Source organism: Protopterus annectens, chromosome 2.part0 (genome assembly GCF_019279795.1).
Source record: "Protopterus annectens isolate FY-2018-M chromosome 2.part0, PAN1.0, whole genome shotgun sequence".
Classification (NCBI taxonomy): domain Eukaryota; kingdom Metazoa; phylum Chordata; order Ceratodontiformes; family Protopteridae; genus Protopterus; species Protopterus annectens.
Genome location: NC_056728.1, coordinates 13710378 through 13732877, shown reverse-complemented (window position 1 = coordinate 13732877; position 22500 = coordinate 13710378). Strand labels below are relative to the sequence as shown.

The following is a 22500-nucleotide window of genomic DNA, read 5'->3' as shown; positions in this document are numbered from 1 at the left end:
ATATCAGAGCTGTACAGTGCTTGTAGCAGTATTCTAGAAGCTTTGAACAAAGAAGGTACAACTTAGCAGTATTTTAGAAGCTTTGAACAAGGAAGGTACAACTCACAAATAAGCCATTGCACTGCTGTTTCCGTAATAAAGTCTTTACATTTATCCATAAGTGACGTGTGGGCTTTTTGTTTCAAAAGATCAGTGGGCAACATAGTTTGCATGAAGTCATTTTTTGTTTGTACACTGTGGATTTTACCTTAGCTGATAGTGTTCTTCACATTATGGAGTATTGTAGTGGTGTTTAGCCCGAGCTGATGGCCTGAATAAGTACAGTGAACTAATACACACTCCATTGTGCATGGGCTTGTGTTATTCTAGGCATACTTGTAACATTTGGCTGTAAATAGTTAATGTTTACAAACTGGTCTGCTGTCAGACAAAATAGTCTCATATCTCCATCTTTCTACATATCACACTTAACCATCTACTTTGTGTATCACTTTGGTTTATTCAACCCATTAATGTTTCTCTTGTCATGTCTGAATTAGGAAAAACACTTCCTGATCAAGTTGAAAGCCGTGGGGAAGGCTCCTCAATGACCTCACATAGGGACTGCTCTCAGCACGAACCTTATCATGAGTAAGTGGAATTTATCATCTAAAATCATAAAATGGAAATACATTCAATTTTTATGTGCAGACTCTTGCTCTTGATAAGATGAATTGTTCCTATAGCGCTAACTTTCTATGCAGGATACGCACTAGCCTTGTAGAGACCATTTTCGTTTGTTTTAATCTATAACTTTAATAATATCATTAGGTAAGTTGCTTCTTATTTTGAACATCACTTAACAATGTTAGTGTCAGTAAGGGATCTCTAAGAACCGCATTTATCCTTCTCCATCAAGGACCCATCACCTAACAACATTAGTGTCAGGAAGAGATCTCTAAGGACCGCATTTATCCTTCTCCATCAAGTGTTCCTGATAGGACGTAGATGAGAAGGAGAACAGTGTAAAAAATGTGTGCACAGTTTAAGAACTGCTGTGACCAAACTCTGAAAAATAATTTTCCCTTATCTTCTGTCCCAGGATGGTTTGTTGACTGCCATTCTGATATGATTTGGGTTTTCAGCAAGGGTATTTTTTTAATCCCACAATGTACTGTGTGTCTCCAAAAGATGATATTTTATTGCAGTTCCATTTATTTTAGGATGTCGATTTTTCTATTCACAGTAAATGAGATTAATCATAGTTCCTGGTTTCATGTATTTATTTATTAACTGGGTAGGTAGCCTAGTCCATGACCTGGCTCTGCTCCTGAATTCCCCAGGCTGATCTAGTCCCTCCTTCCACCACCACAAGCATACTATGACTATGTTCAGGGAGAAGTAAGAAGTAAAATCAATTTCTTAGACAAAGATCAAATATGTATTTGCCTAGGCTATATAATCTAGTCATCTATGTTCCAGAGAGTGTACTCAGTGCGTTTAATGTCATCTCTGTGAACTGCAACTTGTGAATACTTTATCTATTTCCAATGTTCCTTTTCAGTGTGTGATATCTGTACAAATATTTACACTAGGTATGTAAAGGTTTGCACTTTAAGAGCCAAATGCTGAATTTATACTTAATTAATATGTAATTCTTTTGTATTAGGCTTTGTAATAACTTTACTTAACTGTCATTTTTTATTTGTTTTACATTTGTTGACCAGGCTTGTCCGACTGAGCTGAAGAGCCCTTTTTCAGCAGTGGCCCGGGGAGAAAAGCTCCAACATATTATGCAATTTTCATTATAAATTAGCATTAAACAGCAATGTTACAGGATTATTACACGACATTAAGTAGTAATACAATGTTATACAGTGTCAATAATCAGGAGTATAGCATAACTATTTCAAGATGTATAAAAAGAAACATGCTATTAAGATGAATATAGTTTTTGGGGTAAGTTGTTACAAAAACCCAGTTTTATCATAATGTTTTATTTTTATTTTATTTATTTTACATTTGTTAACCGGGATAGTCCAACTGGATATATGTCCATTTTCAGTGGAGGCCCGGGGAGAAAAGCTCCAACAAAAGCAACAAAAACATACAGAAATTCAAAAACAATGTACAAAAGTATAGGATTGCTTGAAGAACCGACAAAATACATTTTAGAACATGGAATCAGAAGTTGACATTAATAATATTATAATAGGAACCACAAGCTTACATCGTTAGTAAGTGAGAGTGAGATGTTTTAGTTAGAAGGAGAGAATGAAGACTAAATACGTTGTGAAGAGTGAGGATTAGCCAGGCTTGGTACAGTAGCAGGACCTTTTAGACCCCAGGTGTAGTTTGAGCTTGGCTTTGAAGTGATTCAGGGAAGAGATTGAGGTAATCTCAGGGGGTAATGTAGTTGCATGAAGACAATTACAATAGAATGTTTTTCTGAGGTGATTTGCTTAATAGATTTTTAGAAGACAGTAGAAAGAGTAGTCAAGGAAGATTAGAGAGAGCTAGTGAGAAAAGTGAGTTAAGGGCAGAATGTAGATTAAGGTATGAGAATTAGGGGATGTTTAAGGAGGGAGAGTGCAGTGCCAGGACCAGTGACTTTTAAAGTGCTCTTTGGTGGCTGTCTTAAATTGTTTAGGATGTGTAAGGGTCCTGACTTCTAGCAGGAGCCTATTCCAGGCAATAGTGGGGTGATAGCTGTACATGTTGCTTCCAAATTTAGACTTGGATTTGTAGATTTGTAGTAGGTCTTGGTTAGAGCTTCGGAGAGGTCTGGAGGGAGAATAATGGGAGATGAGAGGGGATATTGCTGGGCAGTAGGAAGGCTGGTATAGGATAGAATGGATGATCTGACACTAAGAGAGAAGAAGCTGGTGGGGTAATTGAAGCCAGTTTAGGTGTTTTAGAGAGAGACAGTGATGGGATTTGTAGATTTGTTGGGCAGCAAATCTAGCTACCTTGTTGTAGGTAGATTTGAGTTTGGTCAGGAGTGCTGAGTTAAGATTTGTGAGAATTTGAGAATTGTACATTAGACTGGGTAGAAGGTAGGTAAGAGAGAGAGTAATCTTGGCTTCAGAGGTAAGGAATTTCTTGTTATGGTAAGGGAGCCCTAGTTTTGAATGAATCTTTTTGATACAGTTATTAACATGCAAGTCAAATTTAAGCTGATCATCGATGGTTACGCCTAAGAGCTTAGTACTGGATTCTATCTGAAGGGGAGTGTTATTAAGGGACTGTATGGAGAAGGAGGGTTTAATATTGTTGAACTGTTTAGGTAGGAAGAGTAACAGATTTGTTATTTTAGGGTTAAGGATGAGCTGGTTGTTGTGGGAGAGCCATGTTTCAACTAAGTTAAAAGATGCCTGAGTAGCTGAGAAGAGCTTAGAGGGAGAGTTGGCTGTGGTGATGACTGTAGAGTCATCTGCGTATTGCACTAAAGATGACTGAGGACAGGAGGTATAGAGCTGTCTAGTAAAGATATTAAAAAGTAAAGGCCCTAGCATAGACCCTTGAGGTACACCCATGTTTACAGGGAGAGGAGGGGAGAGTGCAGAGTGCCATCTCAAATGTCAAATAAATAAAAAAATAAATTACCCTTTACAGATACAAACCAGGCCATGAAGCACAGTTAAAAGTACGCTAGAATACTTGTAGTTTTTACAGAAACCCAGCAGGTACAAGTAGAGTATTAGAAGTAAAACAGTACAAGCATACTATTACAGGTATGTAACCACACTAGCTTAGCATAAAATGTTTAAAATGCAAACAGCACCCTAAAGCAAATAATATTCTATGTGATAGTTATAAGTAAGGTAGTGATACTGAGAAAGAAGTGGCTGACAGTTCGAGTGCTACTGATTTGTAATATTTTCTGTGATGATTTAGCATGAGTACATTGCCAGGAATATAAAGCTGTGGGTGGTTATTAAAGAAATTATTTATTCGTCACCTTTGAAGCATTGACATTCAAATGTGTTTAAGGTCCATTTCTTTGAGTACATTTCCTTAGTGGCTCTCTTTAATTTGTATTGTTTTTCAAAGGCAGGCATTAATGGGCCATTTATTGTGTTTATTTTATTTTTATTTAATTACATTTGTTAACCAGGAAAAGTCCGACTGGACCAGGAGCCCATTTTAAGTGGAGGCCTGGGAAAAAAAGCTCCAGAGGAAACAGTACAAATACAATACTTGTCAGTACAATATTTGCATACGAAATATTTTACATATGGCAATTTTTAAAAACACAGATAAATCTGTTTCAAGCTTAAGTACAGAACATGAAAATGAATGGTAGAAAGGCATGATAACATTATTCAAATTAGACTGTTACATATGGAATGTAGGTAGAAGAGAATTGAATTCTGCAAAGTCAACAGAAAATAACGGCATCCACAGGGGTGCCAAATGCCCTTTGGAGAGGTAGCATAATAAGAAGCGAGAGGAGATAGTAATGATCAGAGAGAGGTAGTAGGAATGGGGTGTAGACTATGGAAGAGCTGAGTGGGGGAGGGACAGGACAGGTGCAGATATCCAAGAGTATGACAGGAGCAGAGCCAGTGATTAGCTAGGTAGTTATGAAGTTGTTTCAACTCATGAGAGTGTGGATTTTTGATGATGTGTTGAGGGAAGGTGTTCCAGAGTCTGGAAATTTTATTGGAATAGAGGCTGTCATGACAATAGTTGTGGGAGTGGGTGACCTATAGCATAAGTTTATTGGAGGATCTAAGGGGTCTGGGATTCTGATTAGGCTGGACAAGATTGGAGAAAGCAGGATAGTTCGTGGGTTTGTGGATTAACTTGTGCATCATAGTAAGTTGGTTAAGAGCTAAAAGGTTTGGGAGCTGTAGCCAGTTTAGCTGGGAGAGTGCAGTACAGTAGTGAGACCTGTGTGGGGCATTTGTGGCAAACTTGGCAGTTTTGTTATAGCAATATTCTAGATTAGTTAGGTCAGTCTTGCAAAGGTTAGTGAGAATATGAAATCCGTAGAGGAGGGAAGAAAGTAGGTGAGATCGGGCAGTTGCGAGTCTGGCATTGTGGGTAAGATATGCTTTGGCCGTGTATAAGGTGCCAAGCTTGATGTGTACTTTTTTGATTGTCAGAGAGACATGTTTTTCAAAAGTTACATTCTCATCAATAGTGACACCTAGGAGTTTGGTATGAGTTGTGTGTTATAAACTTTGTTTCTTTTGAGAAGAGGAATGACAGAGAGGCTTGACAAAGTTTGGATTTTTTTATGTTTGAAGATTATTAATTGGGTTTTATTAGGGTTTAGGATTAGTTGATATTCAGACAGGAATTTTTCTATGTCTTGGAAAGATGATTGCATTTCTGATTAGAGTTCTAGGGGAGAGGGGGCAAAGCATATAAGGGTAGCATCATCAGCGTATTGGACAATGGTGGCAGATTGGTAGCAACGTTGAGGTAATTTGTGAATAATATAAAGAGGAGAGGACCAAGTATAGAGCTTTGGAGCACACCAAAAGTAATTGGGAGTAGGGGCAAAAGGGTGTTTTCCTATTTAGTAGCTTGCTAACAATTTGAAAGATAGCTGAGAAACCAGCACAGGGAAGATGAGATGAGGCCATACGTTGAGAGTTTGTTGAGTAATACTTGGTGAGAAATAGTGTCAAAGGCTTTTGACATATTAAGAAAGATAGAGGAGACAGCTTGGCCATCATTTAGGAGATGATGAATGGTTTACATCTGAAACCGTGTTGTGAATTGGATAAGAGATTGTTATTAAGGAGGTGGTTAAGGAGTTGTTTGTGGATGCACTTTTCTAAGATTTTTGCTAGTGGGGAAAAGAATGGCTATGGGATGGAAGTTGGTAAGGTCTTTAGAAGGACCACCTTTATGGAGAGGGATGATGTTGAATATTTTCCAAAGAAGTAGGACATAGTGTTCAGCAACTGAGTGATTAATCAGTATAGATATGGGGTAGGTGAAAGATGGGGCTGCTATTTTTAGAAATTAATTTGGGAGCTGATCTACTGCCAGACAGCAGGGTTTAAGTTTTGTAAGGAGTGATTTTATGTAACTTGTTTGAATGGAACCAATGGAGAAATTGTTAGGATTATCAAGAGTTGGGGAGTGAAGAATAAGTGGGGTATTTGGTTTGTTGCCTAGTAGGGAGGGTATGGAATTTATGAAGGGGGAGGTGATTTGAGTTGCGATGGGATCAGAGATGTTAGTTGTTACTAGGGTTGTGGTAGGTACCTGGTCACAGGAGATAGTTGATGTTTTCCAAGAATTTTTGGGGGTTGTTAAGATGTTACTGGCATTTTATAAACTACAACTGTTTGTCTGTTTTGATTTGTTTTTTTACTTGATTGCATACTTATTTATAAGTAGTGAGGTCAGATATATTTTTGGTGGATTTGAAAGCTGACCAAGCTCTATCCCTTTGTTTGATTAAAAGTTTGGTTTCTTTGTTTAACCAGAGCAGGGGCATGGACTTTCAGCAAACTTTCCTTGTTGGAGCTAGATTATTTAGTACGTTAAGGAAGGTAGAGTTGAAAAATTGAACTGCTAGATCTAGCTGAAAATACTTAAGTGGAGTCCAATCACAGTGTTGGAGAATTTGGTTAAAAGTTGTGGGGGAGAAGTTTTGTTTGTAGCAGATATATTTGTAGGAGATATTGTTTTGAGTGTGCACGCATTTTCTGTATAGAAAGGTAGGCGAGTGGTCACTAAGGGACTCTGGGAGGCAGCCTGCTATGTAACTGAGAGTGGGTTTGTTGGTTAGTATCCAGTCTAATGTAGACTGTCTATTGGAACGTTTGTCAGTGTGGGTTGGACAATTTATGGTCTGGGTAAAATTGTAGAAATTGAGGCAACTAGATGGGTTTTTAGATGTGCAGGATTGCCAATCTAGGTTGAAATCACTCAGAATAATTGTTTTCTGTTTGAAATTGCTGGATGCCCAAGAAAGCAGATCTTCAGTGATGGGTAAGTTGTTACCTGGAGGGAGGTAGGAAACTATGATTATTGTTTTGTTTGGTTTTATTGCAAGACGAGTGGTTAGAGTCTCAGAGTTGGGTAGGTTTGGTGGGACGCATTGTAGTTGTTCAACTTTAAGGTTGTCCTTAAATAGTACAGCTACATCACCACCTCCTTTGTTTAGTCTGTCTAGTCTAATAATGTTATATCCCTTTGGGGTGATCTCATTGTTCATGTTGTGGAGCTTTAACCAGGTTTCTGTTATTGCTGCTATGTCAGGAGAGTAGGTGAGTAAGGTGGCTTGGAAATCACTAGTTTTATTTATTATACTACAAAGGTTGAAATTGGTGAAAAGCAGGACAGAGTTGGAGGTTTTTGGGAGTGGGGGCTAGGGATGGGAGTGTGAGCGGGAATGAGAGGAGTGTGCTGAGGTGTGTGGAGTGGAGGGGGTGGTATTGGGGCCTGGGTTGGGATGAATGTCAGCACATAGCTTGAACTTAATTTCTGTGGTGGAATGTTACCTACAAAGTGTTGCAGATTTATTTATTATTGTAAAGACGGAATTATTTAGCTACACAAACTGTATCCCCAAATAATCAGTCAGTTCAGCAAGAGATGTCAAGTTTTATGTAATTCACATCTGTACAATCCAGTCAGCTGTGACTGAGAGATTTCATTAAAAGAACAGAATCAGTAGTTTCTATGTGTTTTATGCAATGCACGTCTGTGTATGTATATATATATATATATATATATATATATATATATATATATATATATATATATGTATGTATGTATATGCACCAAGAGCACCACACAGAAAACCAACATAAAAACATCAAATCTAGAAATGTTGACATGTTCTGCACATGCTCCAGTGATTATCCCAGAGGGAAGCAAACCAACTACAAGTGTTTTTGCTAGAAGGAAAGCACTCCCTGCACCCCAACATCCCATGCTAACTATATTGGCAGATGCTATGGGGGGGGTTCTGATATTTTGTGCATGCTCAACTTTTTAAACAGTCACTCACATGAATTTGATTATGTGAAATTCGACTGTTTGAAAAGTCAGTCATATAAAATAGATAAATGTATGCACATATATATATATATATATATATATATATATATATATATATATATATATATATTACAAAGTCCTCCCAGCAGATAGATGCAATGAATAAAAAGAATCCACCCAGCAAAGAGATTCAGGAGCACTAAACAGTCATAAACGATGCAATAAAAATGTATCCAATACTGCACACTCTTCAGTGACTTAATTGCCTTCAGCAATACCACGTACAACACGAAGCCTTTCTGTTCAATTCAATGTAAAGAACGAAACTTTTATATACAATCACAGAACCATTTAATAGTGTAAGCGCTTTCACGGAAACTAAAAAGCCGCTTCTTCAGACAAACAACTGTGCGCTACTAAGGCGCCAATTTTAAAAAACAATGTATCACTCTCATCCAATAGGCAGCTTCATTGAATTTAAAGTGCTAGTATTCACTAAACTAAAATGCACAACAAATTTATATACAATTTAAATATTTGATACTTAAAGCACTCTATACTAATTTAAAATCACAAGCTGCATATGGCATAAAGCATAAAACAAAGAACATGTAATGCATAGACATATACATGTATAGAGAACATGTATGGAAATATATAAAAAATGTCTAAAAATATATACATATAAAAATGAATCAAATAAAATAGATTCACTCAGTTATATATTGGATACCATATATATGCATATAGAAGCATAGAATCAATTTAATAAAAATATATTGGAGTAAATGTAAACATAAAAACTAAAAACTTACATTATTACATTTATATATTTTTTGTTTGTTTTTTTTTTTGTTTTTCTTTTGTTTTGTGTTTGTTTTTTATTGTAGAATATAACTGTCTAGTCAGTGCTCCTTGTGGTAACCTTTTTTCCTCAGAGCCTCAGAGATATTATTTTGATTATTTTTTATTAGAATTTTACTTCAGACAAGCCTTCCTTAATAAGGTCTTAATATGAGGTGATTCTCTTGTTGTCATTAATGATCCTTAATGTGGGTGAAACATCTTCACAGATTTTGTTGAGAAAGTTTCAGCTGCAGGTGAGTCTGATTAAAGTCAGCAACTCTTGATCACTACATAAAGTATTGCTTTTACTATTTGCGATGCTCTGCATTATGAGAAATTTATGATAATGTTTTTCTTACTGGTTGGCTGTAATTTAAAGAAACTTGATGGTTTATTGAAGGTTTACTGGATTACTGCTGGGTGATATGTTCTAACATGAGCAGTAATTTTCTATGGAGTTCAAGAGTTTCCTCCATGTTATAAAACTGTGAAAGCATTTTTCTCTCATTATTGTGTATTTTATATTGTAAAAGGGTTTCCTTCCTCACTGCAGTGCTTTTCGTAATTTAGTAATTGTCTTAGCCAGTGCGATGGCAAAGAGGAGATAAAGCCCTAACTAGAGCACGGGTGACTTGGGTTAGATTATCAAACTGACCACCTGAGAGGCAGGCAGGAAAGGACGGCTTTCCCCACTTGAAAGGGGGAGAGCATTAATATGGGGGTTCCTTGCAGGGAGATGTGGTCTGTAGAGGGGCATGACCCTTGGATGTCAGAGACAAGCACGGGGGGGGGGGTGACAGTGAAGGTGGTAAATGAAAAATTCTCCTGTAAAAGCAGTCAGCAGTATGACCCACACTCCAGGATGCCCTTAGGTTCCATGCTAACCCCAGACCCAGTCTTAGGCTGGAGATAGTCTGATGGGTGTAGGGATGGGAAGAATAAGGCACTACAGTAAGCCAGAAAGAATGAAGCAGAAAGGGAACCAAAAAGAATTAATTGTGTTAGTAGTCCTCAGTTTCTGTTTACTCTTTAATCATCTTTGAGCTAGGCATGCTTTACCTCTGTAGTACGCTATTGATTCCCTTATAGTGACTCGGATGGGAAGTTGTAGAATATCAAACTCCTTTCCTGGATGTGAAACTAGGAGATAGATAAATAAATGCATATAGATATAAAATATGCATTATGCTGCCAAAAAAATACCAGAGTCTGACTAGGAAAGAACTGAAAATGAGGATTAATTGTGACGTTCATGTGCTGAAATCTGTCAACACTAATCATCTGTGGTACTGAAGACCAACAAGGCCTTAACAAAAGTAAAGACTGCAGCAGGACACAGATGTAGTTATTTATTTATGTTACATTTGTGTACTGGGAAAGTACAATTGGACAAGTTGTCTTTTTTCAGCAGTGGCCCTGGGAGAAAAGCTCCACAAAAATAATTATATAGACTTTACAAATTTACAGTAGTAGAACAGAGATCAGCACATTTACACAGACAAATAATATGCATCACTGTGTCCTATGATGCATTGCTTACAGTACAGTAATAATTACATTGTTAACAGAGCACAAATCTACAGCATGCAAGGATTTACAGTACATTTTCATTACAGTATGCATAGCCAGAGTTCCATAAAATGGAAATGTAGTTTAGTAATACAGAGTTCATAAATGTAAGGTAGATTAGTAAAGTTGTTCCTAGGGTTGCCTTTATTTAGAGACAGCTAGTAGTTAACCGGGGTTAGTACAAGAGCATATCCATGTATTGGTTAGTTGCATTTTAAGGATCTTTTCGAATATAGAGGTGCTTGTTGTAATTATTATATTTTGAGGTGGTGTATTCCAGAGTTTAGCTATGGAATTGGAATAGAGGGATTTGCCACTGAATTGTTTGTTATTGAGATCTTTAATAATGGTTTGTTTCTGGAACGAAGGACTTGATTGGTAGAGTAGGGTTAGAGAAGATTATGAGTGGCAGGAGTTTTGTTTGGTTGCAAGAATAATTGGTGGTCAGTTATCATTTGATTGTAGGCAAGGAGGTTAGGCAGTTCTAGCCTATTAAGTTGTCTTAGTGCCAGACAGTGGTGAGATCTAAAGATAGATCTGGTGGTAAACTTTGCAATTTTATTGTAGGAGGTGTCAAGCTTATTTAGATAGGATTCCTTTAGGTTAGTGAGAATGGGAGATGCATAAAGGAGAGTGGCGACAAGGTGAGTTTTTCTATGGTGGCTTTTTGTGTGGTTTGTTAAAATTGTTGCAGAGAGTGTCAATTGTAGAGTTTTCTGTGAATACTTTTCTGCACCTTCTGCCATGGTATCCAAAGACATCATTTATGGAAAATTCGAAAATTGATGTTAGTGACACTATTGTAGAGCTCTGGCATGTGGTGTCCACTTATGATTTTAAAGCAAGAACCAACTTATTGTATCTTGAATTTGATAAATAAGGAATCTGTGATCACAGGATTTACTTTATATGTTGAGAAGATGCAGGACCTGGTTTCTGCATCTGCTTTCTTGGGTCTGCTTTCTCAGACATCAAAGTCTTGGTACAGATTCTGGTAACAAACGTACAAATCAAAAAGGGATGTGTGCCTGGAGAGATAAGTAAAAGCAACTGGTGTAGAGTGGGTAGTGAGGTTTATGACATATCCTGAAGGCAGCTGGGTATAAGAAAGGTGTTTCACTCTATAGGTCATGTGCCCGGCTGCTCTATTTTTTATAGACATGCAAATCAGTCCTCCATGACAACTTTGTAAGATTACCACCTAATTTATTCCTATGACGTAAAGCATCATCAGTATCTAGAACAGAATTAATTGTCATTAAGCTACATAACCTGGCATACATCACTGAAATGTGGCTGCATAAATATGCTGGCCCAAAATTTGGCATCAGCTGAACAAGCTGAGGAGTTGGTGGTAGTCATTCCATGAAAGCAAACTGGGAATGGAGGAAGGGGGAAATAATATTCCCTCTGCAGCACAAGTAAGCGTTCCTCTGGGTTTAACAGTCATTTTCCTTCCTAACTACAATTCTATTCCTCCCTCAGTTTTCTGACCAGGACAAAGCTGACATGTCCTGTAAAGGAGGGTTCCTCCTTTGATATCAGAACTGATTAATGATGCATTTGCTCACACTTATTAGCAAGTGACCAAGAACTAAAATGTCTGTGTTGGGGTGGGGCAGTCCACATTGGTTTAATATTCTGTAGTCACTCAAATTTTTATATGTTTGTAGTCCCCCTTCCCTTGCAGTGATGTCATATGCTGAAATGTAAGATGTTTACATGCTTACCCACCCCCCAGTGTATCTGCTTTTATTCTATACTGTGTCATGAGGCTTGATAAACTACAACTCCTGTAAACCATTATGGGTTGAAACTGTGCTTCTTACTACTGAAAAAGAGTTCAGACCAACATCTAATTAATTTTATTCTCTGCACAGTCATTATTTTGGTGTCTGGGTGACCAATAAATCCCAGGCAGGCAGTATAGCAGGTAGAAGTCCAACTTCGGTGCCAGTGGACCAGCTACCATCTCTCTCCTAAATGTTAAACCATAACTGTTTTTAACAGATTTCAGCTGCTAGGATAACATGACTTTGTGCAGTTTGGACAAGATGCACTATGAACTATATTCCAGTTTTATCACTTACTCCATGTAAGTAGTCACACATTGAGCTTAGTGCTTTATTAAGGAAAAGTGGCATCTTATTTTGTCGTGGGATGATTTAACAGCATTATCTGTTCATCACAATGCTAAGATCTGAGACTTCTTTTAAAAACTTGCTGCCTTGCATATTCTATTCTATTTGTTTGATGACAGAAGGACATTGTACACCTATGCAGCCTGTCCTTTAAAATAAATGCATTTAATATTCTACCTCACCTCCTTGCTTCCTTTCCCCTTCATCCTTTCTCCACCTGTTCTGTGTAGTATATCAATACTGTGGGTCTGCAGTCCTCTCCGTAAGGAAGTACTTTCAGAGCTTCAAGGAGTAGTTAGAACATACAGTCTGCTTTCTGTGCCACCCCCCTTTCTCCCCATCAGCCTTGCAGTTTAGAATAAACCCATTAAAAAGAGATTTAGATCCTCTAGGCTGAAATTATATCCCATCCCGTCCATCCAATGGATTTTGTGGTGGCTATTATCTTGATTCCTGTCAGACTCCTGATGTGCCTTTGCTTTTATGACCTCCCAGAACTGCACACCTTACTCAAGGTGTGATCTGACTAGGGCCCTGGAGAGTGATAACATTACTTGTTAGATTGTGGAGTTTATCCTTCTGAGATCTGTACACACAACCTAGACCTATTGGGTGTATCAGTGCCATTTATTTCCTTCTGTCACAAATATCTATAAACTTGAATTCCACTTTGCCTGTATATGCCTGCTTCTTCACCTTGCCTTCAGTGTTTCATTGCTGTCATGAGACTTTAAAGGAATAAATGATTTAGCTCAAAGGCTAGAGAATTTGAATGAAAAGCTACACATGATGATGAAAACTTTGCATGGATAAAGTATTATATTAGTCATTAAATGACAGCCACCTACATAAAGGTTGAATTGGTCTGTTTAGGAGTTCTGCTGTAGGAAATTGTCACCCCCATTAAGCTCTACAGAAATGCAGACAGATTTGTTGCAGTCTGTATATCTACATATCAGAAAAAAGTTTTCAAAGGATAAATGTAATTAGTATACTCCATATTCACAGACAAATTGTACTACTGTCTGGTTAGATGTCAGACAAGATATCTTGCAGTGAAGCTGAGTCTATATCACTTCAACAAAGTATTATTCTATCAAATACCTTTTGTTGAACCCTTTTGAATGAAACACCTATTTGTTGAATGCTTTATATAGCAAATTACATTTAATTAAACTGTTTTTGTTGGCCACCATACAAGTATGGAACGTATGACATTACTTAACAACTGTGGAGCCTGGATCCATTTCACCGGTAAACTTTATATTTAAAACATTAAAAATCAGTTTACTAACATAATATACTTAATGAAACACCTTCACTTTTGCAGGGGTCTCTGCCCCCCCCTGCAACCCACCTCCTGCCCGCAAATTAAATATACCAACTCCGAAATCGCACTATGTTGATGAAAAGGGTAAACTAGAAATAGGCTATGAATATTCATGCTGCCAGCAGTATGAATATTCATTAACTTTCACCAATTATTGAATGGTAGGTGGGTTTAGGTGGGAATTGCTGCTGCAATAAAATGAAATTGAATGGTAGAAGACTTCGACAAACATTGTCTTCGATCAAAAGGGTTTGACAAAAATGTATTCAATAGAATAATACTTTGATCAGGTGATATAGACCTGTGAAGCTACAGTAAACTATCAGTGTTCACAAAGGATCAGTCAGCCTATTTTGAATGAATTTGCCAACAACTGGTACAGATCCAATGAATGTAGAAACCACAAACTGCAAAGATGTAAATCCACAAACACTTTTTCTCTGGCGCCTCGGTGTAAGCACCTTCAAGGAGTATAAACAGTACATACTGACATCATCTTACTTCTTCTTCTTCTTCTTTCATATTTTCCCAGTCAGGGGTCGCCACAGTGGATCATCTGTTGGGAGGGTGGCTTAATGGATAAGGTGTTTGCCTTACAAACACAAGGTGTAGGGTTTGAGTCTCACAAGGGATAACTGGCTAGGCTTAAAATGGCTCGCAGGGGCAGTTAGACTAGTACTAAAACTATGAACTATGTCCGCTCATGATTGGCAGAGGAGTTTTACGGTGTCGAGTTGCCAGCCCGGCACCCAACCTTCCACAGAAGGCACACACGCACACACTCACACCTAGGGCCAATTTAGGGTGTCCAATCCACCTACTGCGGGATGTGGGAGGAAACCAGAGCACCCGGAGGAAACCCACATGACCACAGGGAGGACAGAAGGGCTAGAAACTTAAAAGATAAGTACATGGAAAGTTTGTTGTTCCAAGTGTAAATATGAGCATTTCTCCTAAACATACGGTACTGTAAGTTGTAAGAATTGCTCCGTTTGTCAACACATTGTGAGCTCCTTTGCATATATTAATGGTGTTAAGTTTACAACTAGAGGTACATTTTCATGCAACACTAAAGGGACAGTTTATGTTCTAAAATGTCCCTGTGATTTATTTTACATCAGGGAAACTAAAAGAACTTTCAGGGTTAGAGTGATGGAAAACATCAGAGACATCAAAAATCGGGGGGGGGGGGGTGGAGCCTAGATGGCCAACTGACAGCAGTGAATTTTGAGAGCTCTATAAACTAGTATAATAATATAGGAAATACAAAAACCAAACAAACCGTTAAAAGCAACACAAATGGCACAGTACAGAAGGTGAATCTTCTACTTTAACTTTAATACTTAAAGCGCTTTTCGTTTGCACCAAAGCAAACTTCTTCAGAAGTAGAAAAAGTGCAATATACATGCCTTTTAAAACAAAGTGGAAGTGATGTTTTGAATCAACCAACTCATTAATTGAACCCACATATCTACTGGTTGATTCAAAATGTCACTTCCACTTTGTTTTAAAAGGCACGTGTATTGTACTTTTTCTACTTCTGAAGAAGTTTGCTTTGGTGCAAACGAAAAGCACTTTAAGTATTAAAGTTAAAGTAGAAGATTTGCCTTCTGTACTGTGCTGTTTGTGTTGCTTTTAATAATAATATAGGAACATTTTATTATTTTCAAGTTTAAAACATCAGAAATCTATAAACTGCTAAACTACATAAATATCAATTTTGATGGAGATATACAAAAAATTTCATGTCAAGTAACTTGGAGATATACTGAGTCACTGAATATGAACAACTCAAGGAATTTTCACCCAGATGCTGCTTTGAAAAAAAGAACTGCAATTGATGACATCTACCTTACAGGAACTATCTTTGAAGATGGATGGCTTTAAAAATTACTTAGAAAACCTCAAATTAAATTCTCAAAAACAGACTGATACACTTAAGGAGCTATTACAGCAACACCATACAAAAATAACAAATATAGAGACTTCCTTAAATGACATTGAAGGGAGACTCAAAGAGGAAGATTTCCAAAAATAATTTCTGCTTAAACAGAAAACATGGCTGCTTAACAAAATAGATGTCTTAGAAAACAGGGAAAGGAGAAACAATATAAGGATCTTTGGTCTACCTGAAAACACTGAAGGTAAAGACATTATTTCATTCTTAACCTGGATTCCTGAATTTTTAGACTTGAAAGAGGGACTTTCATTTGGAATTGAAAGGGCGCATAGAGGACTGAGGAAACCTGCTTCTAACTCAACAAATACTCCACCTAGATCCATAGTTATAAAATTTCTTTCATTTCTGGACAAGAAACTAATATTAAAATCTGCTTGGAAAAAAATCACCCTTAAAATACAATCAAAGCCTGATTAGGTTTGACAATGATTATTCTTCCAGAATATTAGAACAAAGGAAAAACTGTTGAAACAAAGCAACATTAAAGCACAGCTGGCCTTTCCAACCAAGATAAAAATACTTTTTACCAATGAGATGAGAACCTTTAATGACTTAGAAGCCACTGTATTCATCAAAAACAACAAAGTGTCTATCCCTGAAGAAATGGAATGGATGGCTAGAAAGAAGAAACATAAAACTGATTCCAAGATAGCTGTCCCAAAAAATAACTCTTACAACTACATCTCTCAAAGTATCAACTGATATGGTATAACACTTGTCATCTGTTTTAATTTTTAAAAAAGAAGGGTTTCTTAAATAACTGAGAAAAGGTAATGATTTATTCAGAATGTTCAAAGAATCCAATAATTCTTCACAAACAAAGGTAGGTCAAGATGGGTTACTATTTACATTATATATAAGCCAAATAAAGCAACATATAATACAAACATAGAAGTTTCTATTCCCCTAACCTTGAACTCAATGAATACTTATCTTGTTTATTTTTCATTGATTTTACTTATAATAATTTAAGTAGTTAACTAGATCAACAAGGTGCCACGCATCAGAGTTCAGACTCAGACGTAACAAATTAACATCATATATAATAGCAGTAACAGTAAAGTGCTTTGAAAAAAAAATGCTGTCATGGAGACTAATGTCTTCTTCAGTTAAACTATTTTTTGGAAATGTCATGTATATCCTGGTTAAATTAGCAAGCTCTTAGTGCAAATGTCATCATTATTCTGTCTAAATATAGTTAATATCAATTATGGCAGGTATCACAGCTATGAGTGCTGTTTGATCAATCCTGATATGATGTGCATGGATGCAGCTGTGTCCGACAGCTAGCACAAATGTCATTATTATTCTGTCTAAACAGAGTTAATATCAATTATGGCAGGTATCACAGCTTCAAGTGCTGTTTGACTAAGCCTGACATGGTGTATGTGGATGCAGCTGTGTCTGGCAGCTGTTATATGTTGCCATTTTCATCTCCGGGAAGCTGTGGGTTGCAGCTTGTAATCGAGGTTTACTGATGCTTGTGAATTAGGAAGAGACATTTGGTGTTTTAGCTTGGATCCAGGGGAAAGGGGTAGATGGAACTGTGATTTGGGATATTTTGGCAGAAAATGATTTGCTTGTACATCTGCTGAATGAGAGGTGGGAGGACTGGAGGAGTGTGTTGTCTCTTGTTCTGGCAGCTTGTTGGGAGGTTTTTTTTTTATTTGTTTGCTCTCTGTTCTTTTCCTGGCTGCTGTCTCGCTGAAAGGAAGTGAATTTAGGCTTGAAGTTGCAATGAAGTGAAATTTTGCTTCAGGTGCATTGCAAGCCTCTGGTATGCAGTACACAGAGACACTAACAGAAACAGATGCTCCCAGGTTGCTATGGTAACAGTGGCAGAGTGACGATAATGCTTAACAGCTCTGAGGAGCCTCTGAGATGATTCTTGGCAATGACGTTTTTGGTTTAAAAAAAAAAATAAATATATATATATATATATATATATATATATATATATATATATATATATATATATATTTATATCATAAAAGGGCTGTTTTAAACCACATGTACACATATTGATGGTCTCCCAACACTTCGTTTAGCTCATTAAGTTGATTCTTGAAAAATAAATAAATAAATAAGCGCAGTTTTATATTTAAAATGTATTTTGGTCCAAACACATTACGGACTTACATAAGAGTGGACGTCTGAGTTATTGTGAAAGACTAAGAGCACCATTTGCAATGGTCTGGGAGGTGAGCTTGCTCAGATGTGTGGGGCATATGGGGATAGCTGATTCTAGGGGTGTTTGGGGTCACCAGGAAGTGTTGGACAGTCATCGGATTTCCTTCATGGAAATATCTGTGGGAATGGTGGGTTTGTTGAGTGGTTCACTGACAGAGTGGCCACTGCATGGAACGGGCTGGTAAAATGAAACAGGACAAATATTGGTTTGGATATTTTAAGAACAGCCTGGAAACACACACCACATGAATTAGTCGATGGTATTCTGGAAAAACTGGATGGGCATTATGGCCCATGCTTGAAGTACTGATATGTGTGTATGTAAGGATGGAAATATAACAAATAAGAAACTAGAAGGGTCTCATAATTTAAAGTCTATGGACTGTATAAACAAGCTTGGAAGGAGCTAATAATAAGAATAAACATTACAGCTTGTGGTCTCTCAAATAACTAAGCAACAACCAAAAAAAACACACACAAGCCTGATCTGAAAGGGCATGGAATGCATTATCATGGAACTTATAAACAAAGAAATTGGCAACCTTCAAACACTGTACCCCACCCAGTTTGGGTTTGTGAAGGGCCGATCTTGTCTCCTGAATCTGACTGACTTCTTCAAATCAGTCTCCAGAGCTGTGGACGAGGGTAAGGCAGTCCACGCAGCCTATCTGGACCTTGCCAAGGCCTTCGACACCATCCCCCACTCTGGAATCATAGATAAACTTACTAAGCTGTGCATAAATCCCTACGTCACTCGATGGGTTGCCAAATGGCTTACTGACAGAACCCAGACTGTAAAAGTAGCCGACTCCAAATCCAGCTCCAGACAAGTGACAAGTGGAGTACCTCAGGGTTCAGTCCTGGGACCACTCTTGTTTGGCATCTACTTCTCTGAAGTACAGGCCAGCACTAAGGGACTCTGGCTAACAAAGTTCGCAGATGACTGCAATCTGGTAGTCATTATTGAATCCCCAAATGATGTGGATATTCTACAAAAGGGCCTTACAGAAACAGATGCCTGGTGCCAAAGCCATGGGCTCAAGCTTAATGCCAAGAAATGTATAGTTATTCCCTTTGGAAAAAAACATGTACCCATGAATTACCACATAGGTGGCAGGACACTAAACATCGAAAGTGTGATGAGAGACTTAGGAACACAGGTGGACAGTGGACTCACTTTCCATAACCACATCGCCACAACAGTCAGGAAGTCCTTCTATGTGGCACACCTCATCACTAACGGCTTTTCATCCAGAAAAAAGGAGGTCATTGTCCCACTGTACTTATCCCTCATTAGACCCATTATAGAGTATAATGCCCCGTTTGGTATGTACCTCACAAGACATCTGCAAAAGCTGGAAAGGCCACAGAAATACCTCACTAAAAGAATCACAAGCCTAAAGCAGATGCCATATGCTGACCATCTAAAAAAACTCCAGCTATACTCTGTGTCGTATCATCTACTGAGAGGCGATCTCTGCTTAACATACAAGGCCATGTCAAACTCTGAGCTGTTGGACATGCTCCACTTATAGAAATCCCAATCCCTCAGTGCCACATGCTCCAGGGATCTATACCTTGTCATCACAATGAACAAAACATGCTGGAGGGATAGGTTCTTGACTAAGAGAATCCCCATACTCTGGAATAGACTGTCCATACATGTCAAGCAAAGCACCTCATTGGCCCTCTTCAAAAGGAACTTTGATGATTGGATGGGAGATAGGAAATTCACCCCGGGGAACATGTCAGTCGCCCTGCTAGACAGGGGTCCAGAGAAGTAAATATTGTGGGAAGAAATATCCAGGGAAGTGTTATGGCTAGGCTTGCATAGGCCCTAGGGCTGATAGCCTAGTACCAACCTATGAACCTATGAACCAATAGTTATGTAATGTATGATTTTAGTAAATCTAGACATAAAATATATAATCGTCATATAAGATGAAGCAATCTGCTGAATTTAGATATTAAAAACATGATTTAATAACATGTGCTTGTGTATAATAACACTACTGTCTTAACTTGTCAAAAATGGCATTTACTACATTGAATATCAAGGGGAAGCATGACGATTTTCTTATATAAGTACATATGCATAACAAGTCATGTAATCGCTTTAACATGAATTGTAGTTTTTGTACCCCATCTTGACCATATATAATATGTATGCGGTTACCAAGGTAACTAATGTTTTATACATGTCATTAAACTGACAATGTTGTTCAAGAGAAATAATAGAAGCCTGAACTTGAAATGTCATAGAATGCAACAATCATATTCTGAACAAATAGTATTAAATTTACAGTAGACACTCAGTTTAATAACATGGGCTTGAGTATAATAACACTACTGATTTAACTTGTCATAAATGACATACACTATACTGAACATCAAGAGGAAGCATGATGATTTTTCTCATATAAGTAAATGTGCATAATAAGTCATATAATTCCTTTAACCTGAATTGTGGTTTTGTAACACATCTTGAGCATACATAATACTTAAGATGTTACCAAGGTAACTAATGTTTTATACATGACATCAAACTGACAACGTTGTTCAAGGGAAACAATAGAAGCCTGAACTAGGAATGTCACAGAATGTAACAATCACATTCTGAACAAATAGTATTAAATTGACAATAATCACTCAGTTTAACCTTTGCTGATTATACAAAATAGAATGTTGCCATTTAAAATATAAAAACTTTCAGTATATTCCATAAAATGGCAATTTATGAATATGGAAAGGGAACTTGTAATCATTAATCAAAATAAGTGCATTTGTTGTTTTTAACCTATAATTGAACTCATTTTATAATAAGAAATGACAGATATGAAAATCCTTATGTGTAGGAAATGGGGGGAGGAGGGATGCACTGATAATTAAAATGCACTAACTTTCATCAATGTTTACATAAAACAAACTTGATGCTTTAAATAAGTTAGCAACAAAGTGATCACTGAAATGCTGGCAAACAATGAAATATAACTTCTGATATATCCAGTAAAATACACTGTATTATAAACATTAGGTATAAATATTATTACCATCTATTTATATTAAGTAATATGTTTTAAAAGACTTCATCAATAAGCATGAATATGTTAAATAACTGTGTGCTATAATATTTTCCTGATGTTTTATATATGATACATCCTACTTTACTATGATTGAATTGCTTGTTATCTATCTTTCATGTAAATATTAATTGCTTATACAATACGTAGACATTTATATTGTATTAGAATTCTGTCTATTCAACAATAGTACTATATCTGTTCAAAATAATATAAATATTGCTTATTCCTATTACAAATATTCTCCATATGATAATTCAAGTTATGGAACTCAGATGTTCTGGATTGTCAAGGTATGAGTGATAATCTGATGGACTTAAGTTTATCCATTAGATTAGGAATGATTTTCATTCCATGGCTAGTGCGGATCTTAGTTTTGTTAACATTTATTAATTTTAATTTGTTATTTCACAAAAATATTTTTAGTATGCCTGACCAAAACATTACTTTATTGGTAAATACTCAAAGTATAAAACTGATAATTTCTTTTAAAAGCTCAAACATATACTTTATAGTTATCAGAGGAAAATGTTTAATAGTCACAGTAAAACAAAAAATACATAGTCTAAATAACCTAAGATGGATTTAACTTTATTATCTTTAAATACCAATGGCTTAAACAATCCTTGCAAGAGATCAAATCTACTGAAATATTTAAAACTGAACAAAGCACACATTGTCTTCCTTCAAGAAACTCATTTCAAAACAAATGACAATTACAAATGGAATCCTAAGGAATATATGATATTGGCACAATCTGCTTATAAGACAAAGACAAAAGGGGTAACATTTTTATGGAAAACAAATGTAATTAACCCAGAAATCATTTATAAGTATGATGATAAAGAAGGCCTTATGGCATTAGTAATAGTTAAACATAATAACAGAATATGGACCCTAACCAGTCTATACTGGTTCCCAAGTATTGGATCGGAAACTGTTAAAAAAACATTTGGATCTCATTTCCAGTAATTATAAAGGCAACTTGGTGGTGCAGCGGTTAGTGTTGTCACCTCACAGCAAGAGGTTCTCCAGTTTGATTCTCGGCTGGAGCGCCTTCGGTGTGGTGTCTGCATGTCCTCCCCAGGGTCAAGTGACGTTTAAAGACATGCAGGTAGGTGCATGAGTGAATGGGTGTACCTTCTTTGAAGGCTGGGCATCGGGCTGGCACCACGGCACCATAAAAATCCACTGCCACTCATTAGCGGACCGGAGTTCCGCTGTGGCGACCCCTAACCAGGAAAAGCTGAAAGGCATTACTATAAAGGCAACTTAATATTAGGAGGAGATTCTAACTGTATATTTGATATTTCTGAAACTACAAATAAAAGACCACTGCATAAATCTGCTGTATCAAAAGCTTTAAACAAGTGGGTAGAATCATTTCATCTTGTAGACATTTTTAGATTTAAAGAAGATAAATCTTTCTTG

The 22500-nt window shown here is 37.0% G+C and overlaps 1 protein-coding gene across 3 annotated transcripts in view; it reads left to right on the top strand.

The window, feature by feature from the left end:
• The window catches only part of LOC122792925 (signal-induced proliferation-associated 1-like protein 2), a 2084855-nt gene that overhangs the window by 1686598 nt on the left and 375757 nt on the right, over positions 1–22500 (top strand). For all 3 annotated transcript variants that reach the window (XM_044060495.1, XM_044060496.1, XM_044060497.1), the window contains 2 exons: positions 1–55; positions 540–630. The exon at positions 1–55 is cut by the window's left edge and continues 41 nt beyond it. In XM_044060495.1, the coding sequence (XP_043916430.1) occupies positions 1–55; positions 540–630 (146 nt within the window). The remainder of the gene's footprint in view (positions 56–539; positions 631–22500) is intronic.